The sequence below is a fragment of the Jaculus jaculus genome, chromosome 11 (assembly GCF_020740685.1).
Source record: "Jaculus jaculus isolate mJacJac1 chromosome 11, mJacJac1.mat.Y.cur, whole genome shotgun sequence".
Classification (NCBI taxonomy): domain Eukaryota; kingdom Metazoa; phylum Chordata; class Mammalia; order Rodentia; family Dipodidae; genus Jaculus; species Jaculus jaculus.
In genome coordinates this window covers 18,570,236-18,592,232 of record NC_059112.1, presented here as the reverse complement: position 1 = coordinate 18,592,232, position 21,997 = coordinate 18,570,236, and the positions used below count along the sequence as shown (strand labels likewise).

Sequence of the window (21,997 nt, the reverse complement as noted above, 5' to 3'; positions counted from 1 at the left end):
GCGATTGTCCTCTGGGACACACACACACACACACGAACTCATACACATGGGCACCGAAAGGAAGCATATAGTTTGGACCACTAGCTAGAACGGCTGGGCAAACGCTGCAGCACAAGTGCCTGTAATCACAGTGCCCACAGCGGCGAGGGCTGCAGCTCGAAACCACCCAGCCTGGTGAACACAGTGCTGAACAATGAGATAACCTACCTCACTCCGGGTGACAGGTGAGGCCAACACCTGAAGTTCTCCTCTGACCTACACACACACACACACACATCAAACACACATATACTCAAAGACCATGCTTTAAACACTTTTTTTTCCTCCATTTTTAATTTTATTTGTTTATTTATTTATTTGAGAGAGTGAGAGATAAAGAGGTAAAGAGAGAGAAAGAGAGAATGGGCACGCCAGGGCCTCCAGCCACTGCAAACAAACTCCAGACACGTATGCCCCTTGTGCATCTGCCTTATGTGGGTACTGGGGAATCAAACCAAGGTCCTTTGGCTTTGCAGGCAAGTGCCTTAACCACTAAGCCATTCCTCCAGCCCCTAAACAATTTTTTTTTCCATAAAACACTAAATAAGGCTGCAAATCCAAAATGTTTACGTATTCAGAGCCACTTTGCAAAATCCAAACTAAAAATTGGTAGGGCTTGAGATGGCCCACACAAATCAACAGAGTCAAGAGGGAGTTATCACCAAAAGAAAAGCAAATGGGCCCTCTAGTTTCACTTTCACTTGCACTAAGTTGAGCTAAAAACTACTAATCATGATCATCACACAGCTGATCATTGTCCGCTTCCCACCTGCTTGCTGATGGCAACCCCTTGGATGTGCAGGTTATGATAGCGGTGGCCGAGGAAGTACCTTAGACATGAGGGTTATGGTAACGGCTGCTCTGCGGAAACTTAAAGGACGCTTTCGCTAAAAGCACTCATTCCTCACCAAAGCCTATAGCATCTGATGGGTAACTGAAACGGGAAAAAGGGCTTGGCATTTATAGTGCTTTAAAGGCATGGGCCCTGGGCTGCAGAGATGGCTTAGCAGTTAAAGCGCATGCCTATGAAGCCTAAGGACCCAGGTTCAATTCCCCAGGTCCCACGCATGCGTCTGGAGTTTGTTTGCAGTGGCTAGAGGCCCTGGTGTACCGATTCTCTCTCTCTCTCTCTCTCTCTCTCTCTCTCTCTCTCTCTCTCTCTCTCTCTTTCTCTTTGTGTGTGTAATAAATAAATGAAATCTTTAAATGCATGGCCCCATAGACTGAGGCTTCAATTTTGAGTCCTCCTGTGGGTGGAGCCCTACTGGGGAAGAGTAGATTTTGATTCCAGCCTAACATGTGTACACAGCAGCTTGGAACTCTAACTGCTCATGCTTTTTGGTGTTTGGTGATCTCTCTCAGCTTCTTCCACCATAGATGGAGTTTCCCCTGGATTCTGTAAGCCTCCCCTAAGCTGCCTCTGGTTGGATGCTTGTTCAAGCAACAAGGAGCTGACTGTAATAACATCTCTGTCTTCCTATGACACCTATCCCCCTTGCCACCTCGACCTTTGAGTCATGTTCCACTCAGGTGTGCATGTAGATAGGAATCATTTCAGGAACGCTTGTCAAAGACTATGACGCGGGGCCCGTTTGGTTGATTTCCCCTTGAAGCAAATACGTGTTTCACGGTATTGAACTGCCTTTGTGTTACTCAGCTGGAAGCACTCCAGCCCTTTCATAGGCCAGGACTATTCAGTGCTGGCTCCCTTTGGGTCAACTTGGCTAGTTCGAGTCGAAGTTCCAATAAAGGAGTTTTATCTGTCTTGTTCCTAATACATGACTTTGTCTCGTTGCTCCTATTTCTATGCTGTTAACCACCCATTATCTTCTGTAGTGTTAATAAGACAAGCAAAAAATAAAGTATCATGACATCATGAATGTGCACTTGGGCATATTAATATTCACAGCAGTGCCTACCTCCCAATAGGTCCTTTGACCTTTTTTATACCCATCATTGATCAGCTAAAGAATGCCACGAATTACTGGCAATCAAATGAATACTAAAATCCTGAAGAAGTCAGCCCTTAAGTTTTTGATTTTTTTTTTCATTCCCCAAATTTTTAAAATTTATTTCACTGCTGTTGGAGAGATGCTCCTGAACCCAATGTTCTGTGCTCAGGCTCATCTGATCTAAATATAATGACCAGAGAGGTTATTGTTCTTAGATGCAGTATATCTCAGTTTGAATCCCAGCTGCACCATTTAAAGACTCTGTGAACTTGGAAAAATGTCTATACCCCATCCGGTGCCAGATTCCTTACCTTGGATATTGGGATGAAAATGGCATCAGTATAATGAGACTATTATAAATAATAAATGAAATAACCCACATGGGACCATCAGAACAGAACAGTGCCCTTCCCTAAGATGTCCATGCCCTAATTTTCTGGATCTGAGAATATGTGACCACATACAGCCAAAGAGGTGCTGCTGAAGTGCTTAGGAATATGGTTTTTAGTTTAGAGAGAGACAGAGACAGAGAGAGAGAGTTGGCACGCCAGGACCTCAGCCACTACAATTGAACTCCAGATGCTTGTGCCACCTAGTGGCCTTGTGCTTGCCTCACATTTGTGAGTCTGGCTTACATGGGATCTGGAGAGTCAAACATGTACCCTTAGGCTTCTCAGGCAAGTGCCTTAACTGCTAAGCCATCTCTCCAGCCCCGTGATTAGGAATTTTGAGAGGAGGTGTTTACCCTGGATTATCTGGATAGGACCAAGATAATTGCAGGGGTCCTTACAAAGGGAAAACAGCAGTGTCGAAGAATGACAACTTGTGAGTGCAGGAGCAGAATTAGAGGTGGTGTGGCCAGAGGACTGACGGAAATGTCCATGCTCCACGGAGTAGAACGAGCACAGCCTCTAGCAGCTAGAAAAGGCAAGAAATGGACAGCCACCACTTTGGTGTCAAGACTTCTGACTGCCAGAATTGTAAAGATAAATTTGTATTGTTGTAACCCACTGAACACGTGGTAGTTTGTCACAACTGCAATAAGACACTCAGAAGCTCTTAGCACAGCATCTGCCATGTTGGACCCAAGCCATACTGATCCCAGAGGTCTAGGTGATAGTAACTTAAACCCGCTGTCTGCTGTCTGCGTCGGCCTGGCCTCACGCTGCCGAGACCTCTTAGAGGGGACTGCGTGACGTGTCCATCTCTGCCGTGGAACTCTGATCTCATGGAATTGATTTAGTCAGAAACATTGCCTGGTCAACACTACCTGTTGCCGTCAGGTTCACATTGCTGGCAGAAAACAACCAACCAAAAGCAGCTTTTGAGGGGGAAAGGGAGAGGGTTATTTTGGCTTACAGACTCAAGGGGAAACTCCATGGTGGCAGGGGAAAATGATGGCATGAGCGGAGGGTGGACATCACATCACTCCCTGGCCAACATAAGGTGGACAACAGCAGCATGAGAGTGTGCAAACACTGACAAGAGGAAGCGGGTTACAACACCCATAAGCCCGCCCCCAACAGCACACTGCCTCCAGGAGGTTTCAATTCCCAAATTGCCACCAGCTGAAGACCTAGAATTCAGAACACCTAAGTTTATAGGGGACTCTTGAATCAAACCACCACACTACTTAAAGAACACGGTTGCATAAATGCTGTTGAGATGAGGAATTTGGTCCTTTTTCCCTCTCCCAGTGATTAGAAACTCAAACGCATAAAGCTTTATTGCCTGGGTGCAATGTGCTCACCGATGCACACCCAGTGTTCGTCAGGCTGTTTGTCAGTTAACGTAAATAGAGAAAAAACGTATTCTCATGGCAAGGCAATACTGTTAAAATTGGCTCTGTTCTTAAATTTGGGTTTTGTTTCTCCACCACTTACGTTAACCACATATAAATTCTTCTTAAGTCTCACACAATACTGTATTTCCTTTAGTTTCCTTATCATTCATGGCTCATGTCCACAAGATTTCACCTTCAAATACCAGACTAGCCTGTCCACCTAATCAAATCTAAACTATTAGGATAGGACACATCCTTTCAACTTTTTGCAGCAAACACTTAGGATTAATGGGTTCAAAATAAGGTCTCTCGAGGTAGGGTCTCACTCTAGCCCAGGCTGACCTGTAATTCACTATGTAGTCTCAGGGTGGTCTCGAACTCACGGTGATCCTCCTACCTCTGCCTCCAGAGTGCTGGGATTAGAAAAGGCGTGCGCCACCATGCCCGGCAAAATAAGGTCTATATATGCATTGGTCATCTGTGTTTGTTTCTCCAGGTTGTACTTGTAACAAGGACCAATGATGCAACCTAGAGGCCAAACAAGCCATAGGCCATCCTTCAACCACAAGTCACTAGGTGGTACTGATAGCAATCTCATCACTTATCCTCACAAACAATCTCACCAGTGAGGGATATAAAAAGAGCTCAACATTCTCACGCTATTTTTTGCCTTATTATTTTTTCAAACTCATTTCAAACAGATCTTATTAAATTATACAATTATGGTATAGAGAATCCACCTCTAAGAAATTTGGAAGCTAAAGAATTCAAGGTTATAGGAAAATTTCAATGAGATAACATAATGTATCGATTCACTTAAGTTCACATTCTTCTTTGCAAAATTGCCCTCTGTGTGTGCACATGTGTAAACCTATGTGTGTATGTGGACCCAGATTTTAAGATTCTTCAGAGCCTGGATTGAGTTTTGTCAGCAATGAGAACTATGCCAGCCTAAAACATTAAGATGCATGATTTTCAGTTCCAATGGTGTTTAAGGTCAGTGTCTATATACCGTAAACATTCATAGATGAATAGGACAGCAACATCATTTTCTGTTCATGGGACCACAGTTATTACAACCCATTACAGTTTTCTGACCTAACCTTCAAAATACCAATAAACTGGATTATAAGTAAGCTGTACGAAATGTCTGTGAAAGAACAGATGAATGTTGGGCTGTCACAAACCCACTTCTGGGAAATCTGTCTTTAGAAGAACAGTTAGTTAATACTTTTTTGCCTGTAGCTGGTTCCTACCCTATTGTATTTGATTTACTATCTGTCAATAGTGGTATTTTTACACACAGAGAATTAATGCCTTGGGTGTGAAAAGTTAAAAACGGAATTCAAAAACAAGTCTTCAAGCTCTCAAAACATTGTGTGATCTTTGGTACTTTTAATTCTATAATTGTCTCTCATGTTGCTGCAGCCCGTGTAAGCACATTTCCAGGCGATGGGTTAGGTGATGACAGCAGGGGCTGGCCACTGTGCGAAATCATATTAGACAAGGAGAAAGAATGCAAGCCCAGGGAGAATTCATTCTTAGAGATGCTCGTGGGTCTCATCAAGAAAACAGAAGAGGGCTGGAGAGATGGCTTAGCGGTTAAGCGCTTGCCTGTGAAGCCTAAGGACCCCGGTTCGAGGCTCGGTTCCCCAGGTCCCACGTTAGCCAGATGCACAAGGGGGCGCACGCATCTGGAGTTTGTTTGCAGAGGCTGGAAGCCCTGGCGTGCCCATTCTCTCTCTCTCCCTCTATCTGTCTTTCTCTCTGTGTCTGTCGCTCTCAAATAAATAAATAAAAATTAAAAAAAAAAGAAAGAAAACAGAAGAGCCAAAAGACGTTAGTTTGTGCTGTCAGGCTAAGGAGCACCAAGGAAAGTTTTCTTGTACTCCATCACTGAGCACTTCCAGGGATCCGTTTGCAAAGTTGTCATTCCTTACATAGATGGCCCCTTGGCATGTCGAGTTAGTCGTCGTTGCTGTCTTCCCCAATACATAGTAAATCCAGGGGAGCTCATGCTTGATGATATAAAAAAATTTTAATTGGGCTGGAGAGATGGCTTAGTGGTTAAGCGCTTGCCTGTGAAGCCTAAGGACCCCGATTCAAGGCTCGGTTCCCCAGGTCCCACGTTAGCCAGATGCACAAGGGGGCGCACAACTCTGGAGTTCCTTTGCAGAGGCTGGAAGCCCATTCTCTCTCTCTCCCTCTATCTGTCTTTCTCTCTGTGTCTGTCGCTCTCAAATAAATAAATAAATAATTTTTTAAAAAAATTTTAATCAAGAATTTCATTACTTATTAGAATTTTCTCAACAGCACATAAAGAAAATGCAACACAAAAATCAATCAGTGCTGAAGCTAAGGAGATAGGTCATTTAGTAAAATATTTGCCTCAACGCCATGAAGACCTGAGTTTGATCCTCAGAACCCAAGTAAATTCCCAGATGTGGCAGGGTATGGCTGTCTCACCTACCCAGAGATTAGGAGGTACAGAGAGGAGGATCTCCAGAGCTCACTGAGCAGTCAATCTTAATCTGGTGAGCTGTAGGAGAATGAGAGACTTTGTACCAAAAAGAGGTCGATGGTATTCCTGAGAATAACATGTAAGGTTAGATGCGTAACATGTAATGGTATATGTGTGGCCTATATACACACACACATGCGTGTACCCTGCTCACAGATATGCATACACACACACACACACACACACACAATTAAAAACAAAGTAACTGCTGAAGGAGATTAGGAACAAAATTCTCATCCTCAGCATTCCCTGCTCGGGGCTGGAAAAAGTTTACACCTCCAGCCCCCTTATGAAGATGGAACACAGGTGTGCATATGTCACTGATCCCACCATGCCTATGGCAATTGGAGGTGGAGACAGGAGACTAGACATTCATGGGATACCTAGTCATTTTTCATTTGAATTTTATATTTTAAGGTTGCCTATAAGATTTTATTTTATTTTATTCAATGTTTCCTCAGAAGAAAAATGTCTCAAAATCACCTCTGTCACAGGGGCCCTTGACCCCAACACCATTGACATTTTTGTAACAGGTAATTGTGGTGTTGTTGTTCTTAGAGTCTGTCCTGTCATTATGGGAAGTTTAGCAGCAACATTGGCCTCCATCCAACTAGATTCTAGTATCTAACTCCAGTCCCAACATGATAATCAAAAATACCTCCAAAACATTGCAAAATGTCCTGGTGAGGCAAAATCATGCCTGATATGAAGTTTAACCTGAGTCATGGATTCACTGTAAATCCATTGGTTATTCCCAGACAGTGTTCACGTATGCACAATTTTTTTATTCATAAGCAGCTGTCAAAAATATAGGAGACAGATGAATTTTTAAATCATTTTATACTTGTGTCATTTTACTTAAGGTGTAGAAACAGTATGCAGACAATAAAAATCATGCTGTAGAACTTTATTTACAGACAGCAAAAGATACCCATGATATAGTGATGATGAATAAATGTAAATTAAGTGGCCCATATTGTCATAAAAACAGGAAGAATGGTAGAATGTAGCTAAATCCCTTTACATGGTAAATTATGGAAAAGAAATAGTCTTCATTTTTTTTTTATAAAATGCCTTGAAACTTTGTAGCTTAAACCTTCTTGTAGCTTTTCCTAATGCTCAAGTGAATCCAACTTAAATTGACCAGTGTTACACCTGGGAAAGAAAGACTTCAAAAACAAAGTTCGAATGTGAACCTTCATCCTCATAAGAAAATCCAAACAGAAATAGTAAAGGGTTAGGGTGTTCCAAATAATGTCCTTAAGAACCTAAGACCCTGTTAGATTAGCATAAATGAATAAACAAATCATTCACAATGCCAGCTAAACGTGCACCCTAATGTATAATTGGATAGCTACCACATAGCTTGTTCATATAGCTTGCATGTGTCATGTGCCACAACAAAACTCTGGTTCTATGATGGTCATCCTGTAATATTATAACTGAGAGAAAAATTTCCTATGATGCTGTGATGATAGCCCATGGTCATAATAAATTGCCTGTTTCTGATGATGTGTTGTAGACATACCACTGTGCAGCTACCCAGAAAACCCCAGTCCATGTGGCCATGGAGAATACAGACTACTTGAAGATGATAAATGGCTACTATCTGTGTATCTTATTATACCGCCACCATTGCCCTAGTGTGTACTCCTATTCACAAAATTGGTTTACTGTAAAACAGTATGCCACGTTATAATGGCAATAGCCCCATGCCTTTCATGTCTACCGCTGTCTCAAATGCATCTACAGGCCATGGTCAAGTGATAACTCTATCCCATCTAGCTTTGTGACATGGCACTCTGTGTTGTTTGCATAAAGATATAGCAGTGTGCTTTTAAGAATGTGTCCCTGGTGTTAAGTGATACACATCTGCATGTTAAATGTGTATATATGTAAATGTAAATAGATATGTATGTTGTATATTACATGAACTCCATATATAATTATATATATATATACATCCATAGAGTTTTATATATATATATATATATATATATATATATATATATATATATATATATATGTATATATATATATATATATATATGGCATGTTCAGAACATCTTTATCTCAAAAAAAAAAAAAAAAACAAGGCAAAAAACAACATAAATGCTCCAAAGGGAATAACTAAAATAAAATGGCACAATGAATATATTATAATAAAATTTTAAAGGATAGTTTATTACTTACTTATATAGAAACTTTATGTGTTGGGCTCCAACAAGAGAGATGTGTTTTGTTTTGTGTTGTTTTTTTCCTAAGAATACACAGCTATACTTCTGTTTGCCTAGAGTACTTCTAAAAAAAACTTTGAAGGTATCAACTGTTGGGGATTATGATAGAAAAATAAATATTAAATTTAGGTCTTGAATTCTTTAAATTATCATTACACTCTGTTGAGAAGACTGTTGTTTAAAGAAAATATTTTTTCATTTCCAAACTGATATCAAAAAGCTATAAGAGGGCTGGAGAGATGGCTTAGTGGTTAAGCACTTGCCTGTGAAGCCTAAGGACCCTGGTTCAAGGCTCAATTCCCCAGGACCCATGTTAGCCAGATGCACAAGGGGTGCACATGTCTAGAGTTCATTTGCAGTAGCTGGAGGCCCCGGCACGCCCATTCTCTATCTGCCTCTTTCTCTTTCTTGTCTGTCGCTCTCAAATAAATAAACAAAAAAAAAAAAAAAAAACTTTTAAGCTGTAAGAGTAGAATAACCATATAAATTTTAGTAACTCTCAGACTCTTCCATCCAGAAAAATAGCCCAAGAGAAAATGGAGTGATGAGCAAAATCCAGGTAGCATATCTCTTTTCTCAGAGCTATAAGTTAACATCAACATGATAGTTTGAATGAACTTGACAAGTATGTCAAAAGTGTTGATTCCAGGACTGTGTTTCTTTGCTGGGGTACATGTTACCTACTGAGTATAAGTGAGTCAGGATTTTGGAAATGAAGTCAACTAAGTGGGGAACAGCACAAGACACCATAAGGCATTAAAAGCTAATTTCACTGCACCTGTTGCATTAGGCAGTAGGAGGAGAGAAGGGGGAATTCAATGCATAGTATACATTTCTTCTACTCATAAACCCTCAACTACTAAGATGTTAGTGAGCATCTGAAAGGGCCTTGAGATATTAACGGCTATCACAAGGCCTGTTATTTGAAGACACTGAGCTGATGGTTTAGCACCCTTTGGCCCTTTTCATGCTCACAGCAATCCCAAGTAGTAGGTTACCTGGTTAATGAGAGCACCAACCTCATGAAGATAATTTAACCAACCCAGGCCCAGGCCACCAGGAGTAAGAAAGTAACACTCAACACATCTCCCTAGGTGTAAAAATTTTAAGTTTTACTGTGATATTTTTGAAGTATGACTATTGTAAATAATGAATAACCGCATTAGTAATGAACGTGATGTAACAATTAGCAAGCTAAACACAGCAGCACACTAAAAGAATCATTCACCATGAACAAGTGGGACGTATTTCTGGAATAAAAAGATTGTTGAACATATGCAAATTAACCAGTGGGATATACCACAGTTGCAGAATGAAGAATAAAAAACACATGATCTGGCTGGGAAGATGGGTTAGCAGTTAAGCTCTTGCCTATGAAGCATAAGCACTTAGGTTCAGGGATCAACTCCCCAGGACCCATATAAGCCAGAGGCACAAGGGGGTGCAAGCATCTGTAGTTTGTTTGCAGTGACTGGAGGCCCTGGCAAGCTCATTCTCTATCTATCTAACTGCCTTTTTCTCTGTGTGTCTGTCTGTTGCTAACAAATAAATGAATAATTTTTTTTAAAAAACACATGATCATCTCCAAGGATGTAGTTAAGGATTGGAGGGATGACTAAGCTCTTAAGGCACTTGCTCACAAAGCCAAAGGACCCAAGCTTGGTTCCTCAGGACCCACATAAGCCAGATGCACAAGGAAGCACATACATCTGGAGTTCATCTGCAGTGGCTGGAAGCCCTGGCACACCCATTCTCTCTGTCTTGTTTGCTCGCTCTCTCTTTCTCTCTCTGTGAGTGTGTATGAGAGAGACTCTGTTTCTCTCAAATAAAAAAATATAAAAAATAATATCTAAAAGAACAGCAGAAACAAAAAGGCAACCACCAAAATTAAAACATTAAAAAAGATGCAGTTAAAAAAATCACATGGGGGGCTGGAGAGATGGCTTAGTGGTTAAGCGCTTGCCTGTGAAGCCTGAGGACCCTGGTTCAAGGCTCGATTCCCCAGGACCCACGTTAGCCAGATGCACAAGGGGGCGCACGCATCTGGAGTTCGTTTGCAGTGGCTGGAGGCCCTGGCGTGCCCATTCTCTATCTCTCTCTCTGTCTGTTTGCCTCTCTCTCTCTCTCTCTCTCTCTCTCTGTCACTCTCAAATAAATAAATAAATAAATAATGAACAAAAAAATTTTTTTTTAAAAAGTGATTGTGTGGTTAGGTTGGGAGCATTATTTAAAAAAAAAAAATCACATGGGGCTGGAGGGATGGCTTAGCAGTTAAGGCATTTGCCTATAAAGTCAAAGGACCCAGGTATGATTCCCCAGGACCCACATTAGCCAAATGTACAAGGGGGTACACATGTCTGGAGTTTGCAGTGGCTGGAGGCCCTGATGCTCCCATTCATTCTCTCTTTCTCTTTCTCTCCCTCTATCTTTCTCTCTCCCTCTTTCTCTGTCAAGTAAATAAAAATAATTATAAAAAAATCACATGGACAAGTTCAATATATTTTCATGGTAAATACTTAGAACAAATATAAAGGAATCTATCTAATACAACAAAGTTTTACAATAAGTAAAAGACAATCTCTAACAAATAGTGTTTTTTAAATGTATGTGAATATGCAAAATAAAAATATCTTGGGCTGGAGGGATGCCTTAGTGGTTAAGGCATTTGCCTGCAAAGTCAAAGGACCCAGGTTCGATTCCCCAGGATGCATGTTAGCCAGATGTACAAGGGGGCGCATGTATCTGGAGTTCGTTTGCAGGCTGGAGGCCCTGGTGTGTCCATTCTCTCTCTTCTCTCTTCCTCTTACTCTATCAAATAAATAAATAAATAATATTTTTTTAAATGCCTCATTGAATTTGGCCTCTACCTTACAGCATACACGAAAATCCAAAGTGGGATGAAAGCCTTAAACACTGCAAATTACAATAGTAAAACCAGTAACAGAAAAAAAATAAGGAGAAATCTTTGTGATAATGGTCTTAGCAACATTTGTTTAACTATGATACCAAAATACCAGGCAGTAGTAGTAAAAACAAATGGGTGGAATTAAATCAAAGTAAAACTCATTGCATAGCAAGGCAATAATCAGCAAATTGAAAAGGCAATCTATGTGATGGGAGAAAATGCTGGCAAGCTATAGATGTGGTAAGAGGTTACTATACAAAACGCATAAAGAATTCACATAGTGCTATACAAAATGTAAGTAATGCAATTTTTAAAAATGCTAAAAGGATTTTAAGAGCCAAAAGGTCGGTAACATTAGCATGTAGTATAGTCCCCTCCCCACAGAGGTCCTCAGGACCTCCACAGTGAATACCAATGACCCAACTTAGCAGGATTCTCAGTGGAATAGGGGCAGGGGAGAGGGAATACAGAGGTATGAACCTTTATAAAAACAAAATTTTTTAAATAGTCATTTTCAAAAGATTTAAAAAAATAAACTAGCCATTAAAAATGGTTATAAAAGCCCCCAAATTTGGTAAGAACAAAATAGATACATGTCAAAATTTAGAAACTAAAAGTCAGCTGGTCAACAGATAGATGTGAAGATGCTCAGCCTCGCTCATCATAAGGGAACCACACACTGAAACACCAGGAGACGTTCCCTCACACTTGTAAAGGGGATGATGCAAAGAAAAGGCAAAACGTAAGTATGGGCAAGTGCGTGGAGGAAAAGAACACTGACATTGTGGGTATAAATGTAAATTACAGCAGCTTTCCCTTCTTGCTCAAGATTTCTTTAGCTATTTGAGGTATCTCGTTTCATATGAACTTTAGGATTATCGCCTATAATTTTATATAAAAAAGACTACTAAGATTTTGGTAGAAATTAGCCTTAATTCAGAGATTATGTTGTGCCACATAGGCATTTTGAGAATACAAATTCCTCTAGTTGATGAACTTGAAATATTTTTCTATTTATTTGTCTTTTCCAAATTTCTTTCATCATGTTTTACAAATTTTGGACAGGTATTTCATTTTCTTTGGTTAAGACAATTCCTGAGTATCTTCTGGTTATTGTTCAAGTCAATGGATTTGTTTTCTTTGTTAAAATTTTTTTTAACTTTTTCGAGGTAAGGTCTCACTCTAGCTCCGGCTGACCTGGAATTCACTATGTAGTCACAGGGTGGCCTCGAACTCACAGCAATCCTCCTACCTCTGCCTCCTAAGTGCTGGGATTAAAGTAGTTCGCCACCATGCCCAGCTAATTTTTATTTATTTATTTGAGAGACAGAAAGAGGCAGATAGAGAGAATGGGCATGTGAGGGCCTCCAACTGCTGCAAACAAACTCCAGACACATGCACCACCTTGTACATCTCACTTACATGGGTTCTGGGGAGTCAAACCTAGATCCTTTGGCTTTGTAGACCAGCAGCTTAACCACTAAGCCATCTCTCCAGCCCTGGGCTTGTTTTCTTAATTTCTCTTTCAGAGAGTTCATTGTTGGCATGGTATAGAAATACTACTTTTGGGGGTTGGAGAGATGGCTTAGCAGTTGAGCGTTTGCCTCTGAAGCCTAAAGACCCCGGTTTGAGGCTCAATTCTCCAGGACCCACGTTAGCCAGATGCACAAGGGGGTGCATGCGTCTGGAGTTCGTTTGCAGTGGCTGGAGGCCCTGGCGCACCCATTCTCTCTCTCTCTCTCTCTCTCTCTCTCTCTCTCTCTCTCTCTCTATCTATCTCTCTGCCTTTCTCTCTCTGTCTGTCACTCTCAAATAAATAAATAATGAACAAAGAAATTTTTTTAAAAAAGAAAAGAAATACTTTTTTATATTGGTTTATATCCTGTGACTCTATTAGATTCATCAACTGATTATAATAGCTACATTTTAATATTTTTATTTATTTATTTACAAGTGGATAGAGAGAGGGGAAGAGGTGATATGGGCATGCCAGGGCCCCTTGCTGCTGCAAACACATGGCTTGCCTTGTGCACCTGGCTTTACATGGGTGCTGGGGAATTGAACCTGGGCAAGCAGGCTCTACACACAAGTGCCATCTCCCCAACCTCAAAATTTATGTTTTTGGTGGAGTGTTTAGGGCTATTTATATTATCATGCCATTGACAGACAGACAGTCTTACTTAATTTGTTCTGAGTTGGTTGTTTATTTTGACTTTTCATGCCCCATTGCTAAGGCTTAAGCTGCCAGTACTATAGTGAGAAGTGGCAGTATGGTGGCAAGGCATCCTTGCCTCATTTCCAGATCTTTAACGTAAAGACTTTAATTCTTCTCCATATACCAAAACAACTGTGTGGGTTCTTTTTATCTTGTAAATATAGTAGATCACATTAACGTTATTGTTTTTCTAAGGTATGGTCTCACTCCAGCCCAGGCTCACCTAGGATTCATTATGCAGTCATAGGCTGGCCTTGAACTCATGGCAATCCATCTCTGCCTCACTAGTGCTTGGATTAAAGGTGTATGCCACCACGTCTGGCCCCATTAACTTTATTTTTAACCTCTTTTTCCATCCACTTTGTGATGTTTCTTAGTTTGACCCTAGTGGTAGACAGTTTTGTATGCGTCCTTCCATCGCAAGGCTAAATGGCATTCTGTTACACTGGCTTGTTCTTTTGATCCCCTGTTGAACTCCAATTCTTAGTGAATTATTGAAGCCTTATGTCAATATTCATGAGGAATATTAGGCCTACAGTTTTCTGTTCATCTATTGTGTTTGTCTGGTTTGGGAATCTAGGTAATGCTAGCTTCATGAATTCCAGCGTGCTCCTCTTCTAATCCTTGGAAAAGGTAGAGAAAAATAAGCATTAATTCCTCTTCTAAGTGTTTGGTGGAATTAACCCATGAAGCCACTAGACTGAGCTTTTAAAATGCACTGTATTTATTTAAGAGAGAAAAAGAGAAACACAGAGAGAGCACTGGACACACCAGGGCCTCTTGTCACTGCAAATAAGCTCCCATGTGCATCTAGCTTTACATGAGAACTGGGGAATCAAACCCAGGCTGGCAGGCTTTGCAAGCAAGTGCCTTTAACCACTGAGCCATCTTTCCAGCTCCTGGGCTTTTTGTTGTTGTTGTTAAAGGTCTTCATGACTGCTTTAATCTCTTTGTCATTAATATGCTCACTCTTCCTCTTTCTCCTCTTGAGACAGTCTTGGTGGGTTAAATCTCTCTAGGCATTTCTTGATTTCCATGTCTTCATCTGGACTATCCCCTCCATTGATGTGGTCCCTTAGGAACTTCCAAATTCCCAGCATCTGGTAAACATGCTCTGGGACTGGGAAACCTAGAAATAAAAATCTGTCACTTTTGTCACGTCTTCTTTCTCTCTCACCCCGGGCAGAATCACAACCACCGCTGCGTGCATGATGGACCTCCGAAGATACCCTCTGGATGAGCAGAACTGCACCCTGGAGATTGAAAGTTGTGAGTTACTTGCACACGGGGTATAAACGAGGGTAGATTGCTTGACCCAGTTAAATCCAGCCTTTCCCTGAGCTAACAGGAACTGGGATATTTTTATCTGCCAACTTTTCAAGAGTTTATGGTCAGTGACATTTTCCCCTTATGTTAGTGGTTCAAGGGTCATTTCAATGACATTTTCTTTTTAGGCAAATTAAAGAAAGTCCATTTATTGTCATTGAAAAATGTATAAACTTGGGAGTTCTCCTGCTCAGAGTTTCTCTCTTAGCCTTAATATACAAGCTCCAGTAAGAGGAAAACATGTCTATAGGATAAGACTCAGTGAGAAAAAAAATTTCGTTTTATCTTCTATTGACCTGGGGGACTGTAAATTGTCTTTTAGCACAAAAAAAAAAATCTGTTGTACATTCTTGTATGAATAATTGTCTTTCTTTACCCATGAAAAGAATATATTGATAAAGGATACCTCACAGGGTTTGTGCTTTGGATCAGAGACTTAATGGTTTTCATGTCTAGGGGCTGATTTTGGTGTGTTTGCTAAGGCTATTTCTCATTGATTGTTGTCTTAGTAGCATGAATACTTTAATCACTAAGAGTTAATCTGACGGGCTACCTTTCCATCATTGTTTTTCAACTATCAGTCTATGAGCATTCGAGGCCGTTAAATGTGAATATCAAAGATAGAACACTTACTGGTTCTGAGAGGCACAGAACAATGCAGGAGACAACTGAAACAATTATTGTATTAATCAGTACAATGTGAAAAAAATCAACAGATATGTATATCTAGATCATTTAAAATATTTTCAGAGGAGGAATATCCAGAAAGAAAAAATGGGAAAAACCTGGGTGACCTTATATTGAAGAATAACTATGATTATCTACTGTGTTATTATTAAGCAATTACATCAACATTTTGATTTCATTGCATAGAATTAAAAGTGGCTCTATAGTGATAGCTCTAAGCTTAGACATAGGGATTATTCTAGTACCACTGGAATGAACAACATAATCAAGGAGTTATTCTTTCATATTCATAAAGCATTTTTAGGTTTTAAATTCTAAACTTTATCATATAAAGAAGCTGGTAAATACTGAAAGCTATTATTTATGAAAATATTAATAATTACCTTTTCCATCAAATGCCAAAGAAAGATAATGAAATATGAACCATAAACTTTACTGTTGCGGTCAGCTTCATACTGCTGGCAGAAAACACCTGACCAAGAGCAGTTTGTGGTAGGAAAGGGTTTATTTTGGTTTACAGGCTCGAAGGGAAGCGCCATGATGTTAGGGGGAAATAATGGCATGAGCAGAGAGTAGACATCAGCTCCTGGCCAACATCAGTTGGACAACAGCAGCAGGAGGGTATGACAAACACTGTCAAGGGGAAGCTGGCTATAGCAACCAAAAGCCCCCATCCAGGAGGCCCCAACTCCCAAATTACCATCAGCTGGGAACATAGCATTCATAACACATAAGTTTGTGGGGAACACCTGAATCAAACCACCACAAATACCATGTATTCATGTATAATAACAGCGTGGAAATAAAGCAGAATCTTCATTCAGCATGCAAACCATTACTTTTAAACCCTGACTGGGAAACAAACATAAGAGACTTCTCTTCTACTGAGTTTAGTTTTTTTATTGGCTTCTGCTGGACAGTCTTGGGAGCACCCTTGGTATCACCTTGGCATCTGCCACCAGCTTGGATGTCTACGATTTTTGGTGTCCATCATTCATTTGTAGGAGCAATGAATTTTGAGAATCACTTGAATCAATTCTGTATTAAGATATTCTCTCAGCATTTCTGCACAAACTCATGTTTTACTTTTATGTATATGAGTTTTTCCTATAAGACAGGTTCATGGTTCCCTTTAAGATGGAACATTTCTTTTTTTTTAAGCATATTTAATTTATTTATTTGACACAGAGAGAGAATGGGCTCACCAGGGCCTCCAGCCACTGCAAATAACTCCAGATACATGTGCCCCTTGTGCATCTGGATCACGTGGGACCTGGAGAATCAAACCAGGATCCTTCAGCTTTGTAGGCATGTGCCTTAACTGCTAAGCCATCTCTCCAACCCAAGATGGCACATTTCTTTATTAATGGTAGGAAATATGTAATTTCATCATGCCAAAACCAAAGCAATAAATAAAGCATAAATTAAATGTAACTTTTGGGGGGCATAAATGGGATAACTATGAATCTGCCAGGGCACAGTAAACATGACATATGAGAGCATCAGATTAAATGTGAGTGCCACTTTCACTGCAAGCCAAGAACTTCATCCAGAGGGATGACGGTAGACACTGAGGAGACACAAAACTCATCAAAGCAGAAAATCAAGGCTGAGAACTCAACACCAAAGGACACTTCTAACACTCCCTCTAAGGCTCAGGGAAGGTGCATTCTGAAAACATTGCCCCCTTCCATAGACTGACTGGCGCATTCATGGTCCCACAGTGAATGCACAGTGGAATGGAGGTTGGAGTGAGGAAACCAAAGAGTATAACTTGATAGCAGTGTGACTAATATCCAAAATATTCATACAATTAGGTTCTTGATAAATAAAATGGAATAGCCCACATAGTCAGGAAGCTGAGTGAAAGTAATGTGATTTTCAATGGGAAAAGGTGACCAGGTACATGACAATGAGTGAGGCACTCAGATGTCCAGATACAGGGTTGGCAATGGTAACTGAGAGTGAAATTAGCTACCATCCCAGAGTGCAAGAAAAGGATGATGTCATCCAAGTGCTCCAGCAGCAGCTCATGGAACTTCAGTCCCTAAAGGTACTTATAGAAATCACAACATAAATGCCTAACTGTCAGGATTTGTGCAATCAAGGGTCCTGTGGAGGCTAGAACTTGGGAAGAAAAAGGAAGAGGAAGACATGGAACTTCTATTTGCCAAACTAAGTCAAGGCATTATGAGACACATCTGTGACCAAAGGACTCTATCAACACTTTAGGCACTACAACAGAGGTTCAGGGAAATTAACTAACTCAAGGCCGCAGCATGAGGAAGAGGGGTGGAGGAGGGATTCAAGCCTAGGTTCCATCAACATGGCTACCACCAACAGGCGACTCAGGGAGCATTGAATCCATGACTAGGAGAGTGTGACTGCTCTCAGCCAGACTGGTTGTCCTATACTTCCTGGGATTATGTAATTATATCTTCTCGTGTTCAGAATTTACAGCAGAAACTGAAGCAGAACTTATCTCTTAGTTCAAGGGCCAAATACAGCTAGAGAGAAGGTATGGCTACAGACAGTCAGGCCTTGATTTCATTTAAACATAGATAGCAAGAGCCTCGAGCAAAAGTATTGCATAGATCTAATGATTTATTAAATTTAACTTTATTTTTTTTTAATTTATTTGAGAGAAAGAATCAGATAGAGAGAGAAACAGAAAATGGGCACACCAGGGCCTCTAGCCTCTAAAAATGAACTCCAGATGCATGTGTGTCACCTTGTGATTCTGACTTTATATGGGAATCGAACCTGTGTCCTTAGGCTTCACAGGCAAGTTCCTTAACTGCTGAGCTATCTCTCCAGCACAATCTGACAATTAGCTTAAAATATAGCCCTTCTGAACAATGGATAATCCATGATAAAGAGAGCTAAACAGATACACAAAGTGGAACACATATCAGGAGTTCATCTGCGATAGCTGGAAGCTCTGATATGCCCATTCTCATTCTCTCTCTCTCCCTCTGCAAACAAATAAATAAATATTTTTAAAGAGACCTAAATATTGAGTAATAATTCCATGCAGTGATATATGTGCTGCAGTCAGTTTCTCATTGCTGATAGCAAACACCCGACCAAGAGCAGCTTGTGTAAGGAAAGGGTTTGTTTTGGCTTACAGACTTGAAGAGAAGCTCCATGATGGCAGGGAAAATGATGGCATGAACAGAAGGTGGACATCACCTCCTAGCCAACATCAGGTGAACAACAGCAGGAGAGTGTGCCAAATACGGGCACAGGGAAGCTGGCTATAATATCCATAAGCCCACCCCCCACCAACACACTGCCTCCAGGAGGCTCCAATTCCCAAATTGCCACCACCTGCAGACCTAAGCATTCAGAATATGTAAATTTGTGGGGGAAACCTGAATCAAACCACCATAATGTGCCAATAGTACAGATTATGAATGAGCATTGATTATTTCTACCTAAATGCATAGTAAGTACTGAATTGTCTGAATCCTTTATATTTTTAGCACTTCAAAAAAGAAATGTGTCTCTTTTTTGAAAGAGCTATCCCTGCATTTATCTGGTCTAATCTGGACTGTAGCTGATCTTCTCAGCTCCTAATGTCAGTTGGGAAATAAGAATGAGAAAGAAAATATTCCACTGATAGAAGATTGGGCCAGTCATACATTTCTGTGACCAATGGAATGGAAACCTTGCCTACATGACAAAATTTACTAATTTGTACACTATACTCTTCCCATAAAAGCTGGGGAAATGTATTTTTTGGTTAGGTCCTTTGAGACAAATTAAGGATGTTTTGCTTATCTTTAATGTCATCTAATCAAGGAAAATTGGAAGGGCCATAAAGCCTTGTTAAATTGAAAATTTACTTGAATTTGGAGCAGATTAATAGCTTCATAGCCCTGGGAGGCCATAAACCGAGGTAATGGCAAATAGAAAAATCAATCAAGGAATTTAGTATAAAGAGGATTTGGAATTCGAAATCAATAAAGCCATCATAGGAAAGGTTGATCACCACAGCCTCACAGTTATATACAGGACACAGGGTGGCAATCATGGAAGTTTGGGGTGCTGTTTTTCATCATTTTCTGCAGCATAAATTAAGGAAAATGTCTCTGTGTGCTCACACATGTTCTTCTAGCTTTCTGATTCTCCATCACTCTGAGTAGCTCCTATATTTCAAGAGTTAAAAATGTTGGGGTTATCTGAGTGTAGTGGCGCATGCCATTAATCCCAGCACTTGGAAGGCCACGATAGGAGGATCACCATGAGTTGGGATTGAGGTCAACTACTTTCATAGGCTGCCCCTGACTTTGTGTTCAGGACTCCACCCTTTATGTATGGTATAATGTGCTCTGTGTGTGTGTTGTGGTGTGTTGTGTGATGTGCTGTGTGTATGGTGTGATGTGTGGTGTGGTGTAGTGTGTGTGTGTGTGTGTGTGTGTGTGTGTGTGTGTGTGTGTGTGTGTGATGTGCGGTGTGTGGTATGTGATGTGTGGTGTGTGCTGTATGCATGGACGTGTGGGGGCAGATGCATGAATCCCATGGCTGTAGCTGCCGAGGCCAGAGAAGAACATGCTCTTCCTGCTCATCTGTGTAGTTCCTACTGGAGACAGGCTCTCTTCCTCAACCATGAGCTTCTGTCTCTCAGTGAGCCTTAGAGCCTCTCCATTCTCGGCCCTCTGAGGAGTGAGAGTGCAGATACGTGTGGCCACGCCTGGCCTTTTACACGCGCGCAGGGGGCTAAAGCTGGAGGTCTCCGGCTGCCAAGAGGCCCTCATGTTGACATAGTGAGTGCTCCTTCCTGCCGAGTCATCTCCTCAGCCCACCCCTTAGCTTTTGACTCCCAGGCTTACCATTTGTATTGCCTCATTTTTCCACAGTGTATAGACTGTACCTCTTCTCATCACAAAACGATGCCTCTACTTTCTTGTCCTCTAAACTACTTGAAAGCATGATTCGTATTGTTTGTATATTGTCTCTGTTTCCTCTAAACCCACTGTGACCTTGCAGCTGCCCGTCTATCTTCCACCTCCACGAAGGATGTCCCCAGAGGTCCACCAACGACCCTTTCCATTCCATAAGTATTCCAATGTTCTTCAAGTTCCTATCTGCAGTTCAAGACGCTTGTGAGCCCCAGAGTGTGAACACTTTTCTTGACTTATCAATTTATTTGTGTGGGTTTTTTAATTTTTTTAATTATTGACAACTTCTATAATTACAGACAATAAACCAAGATAATTCCCTCTCCCTCACATCACTCTCCATCATATGCCCTCCCCTCTCCATCAGTCTCTCTTTTATTTTGATGTCACAATGTTTTCCTCCTATTATACCGGGCTTGGGTAGGTAATGCCAGACACTTCAAAGTCATGGATAGCCAGGCCATTTTGTGTCTAGAAGAGTGCATTGTAAGGAGTCCTACCCTTCCTCTGGCTCTTACATTCTGTCTGCCACCTCTTCCACAATGCACCCTGTGCCTTGGAAGGTGTGATAGAGATATTTTAGTGATAAGCATTCCTCTGTCACTTCTTCTCAGCACTATGGTGCCTTTGAGTCATCCCAGAGATCACTGCCATCTGGAAAGAGAAGCTTCTCTAACCAAAAGTGAAAATAGCATTATACAAGTATGAACATAAATTAAGACAAGTGATTACGGGGCAGTTTGGTGAGCGTAGTATATACATTTAGCCAGACACCAGAAGACATTACACCCCTAGGGTTCACGATTTCCCCCATCGCAAGTTTTCAGTATCAGGCACGTATTCCTTCCCATGGAGTGGGCCTCCAGTCCAATTAGATTTCTAATGTCATTTCTCAAAACCTAGCTCTACATGTCTTCCTCCCCAATCGGCTTTTCTTCTAGCCTCCTTAATCTCCCGTGCCACCAGAATTCTGAGATGAGCTGCCCACATCGCCCTCTCATGCACAGTCCCCCCATCTAACCCGCTGACAATGCCATCCGTTCTGAGCCTCTCTCCCCCAACCCGCTGCCACCTGGTTTCTTTAAACTACGATTCACTCTGACCTGGATGCGCGTAGCTGATGTTTTCTTCATCTTTTCTTCTTTTTGGTTTTTTTTTTTTTTAATTCTTCATCTCATCCAACGAAATCACTACTTGGAAGTCCACCATGGTTTTAGAAACATATACATTTGACGATGTCCCTGCTCTGTGTTGCGTAGGCAGAGTGCCCATTTCACCAAGCAAATGGTCCACTCACTGTGCCTCTGGAGCGACTGTGTGACCCGACCGCCCTCAGTCCCTCCAGCCATGTGTGAGCAACTTTCTCCTTATTAATCTCAATTCCAACATCGCAGACGTCCTTCTTCCCTGCTGAGTAAGCTTTCTTTT

General features: G+C 41.1%; 1 protein-coding gene across 2 annotated transcripts in view; it reads left to right on the top strand.

Annotated features, from left to right (window-relative positions):
- Window positions 1–21,997, top strand: part of Gabrb1 (gamma-aminobutyric acid type A receptor subunit beta1) — a 409,215-nt gene that overhangs the window by 288,824 nt on the left and 98,394 nt on the right. For both annotated transcript variants that reach the window (XM_004658682.3, XM_045130001.1), the window contains one exon: window positions 14,839–14,921. In XM_004658682.3, the coding sequence (XP_004658739.2) occupies window positions 14,839–14,921 (83 nt within the window). The remainder of the gene's footprint in view (window positions 1–14,838; window positions 14,922–21,997) is intronic.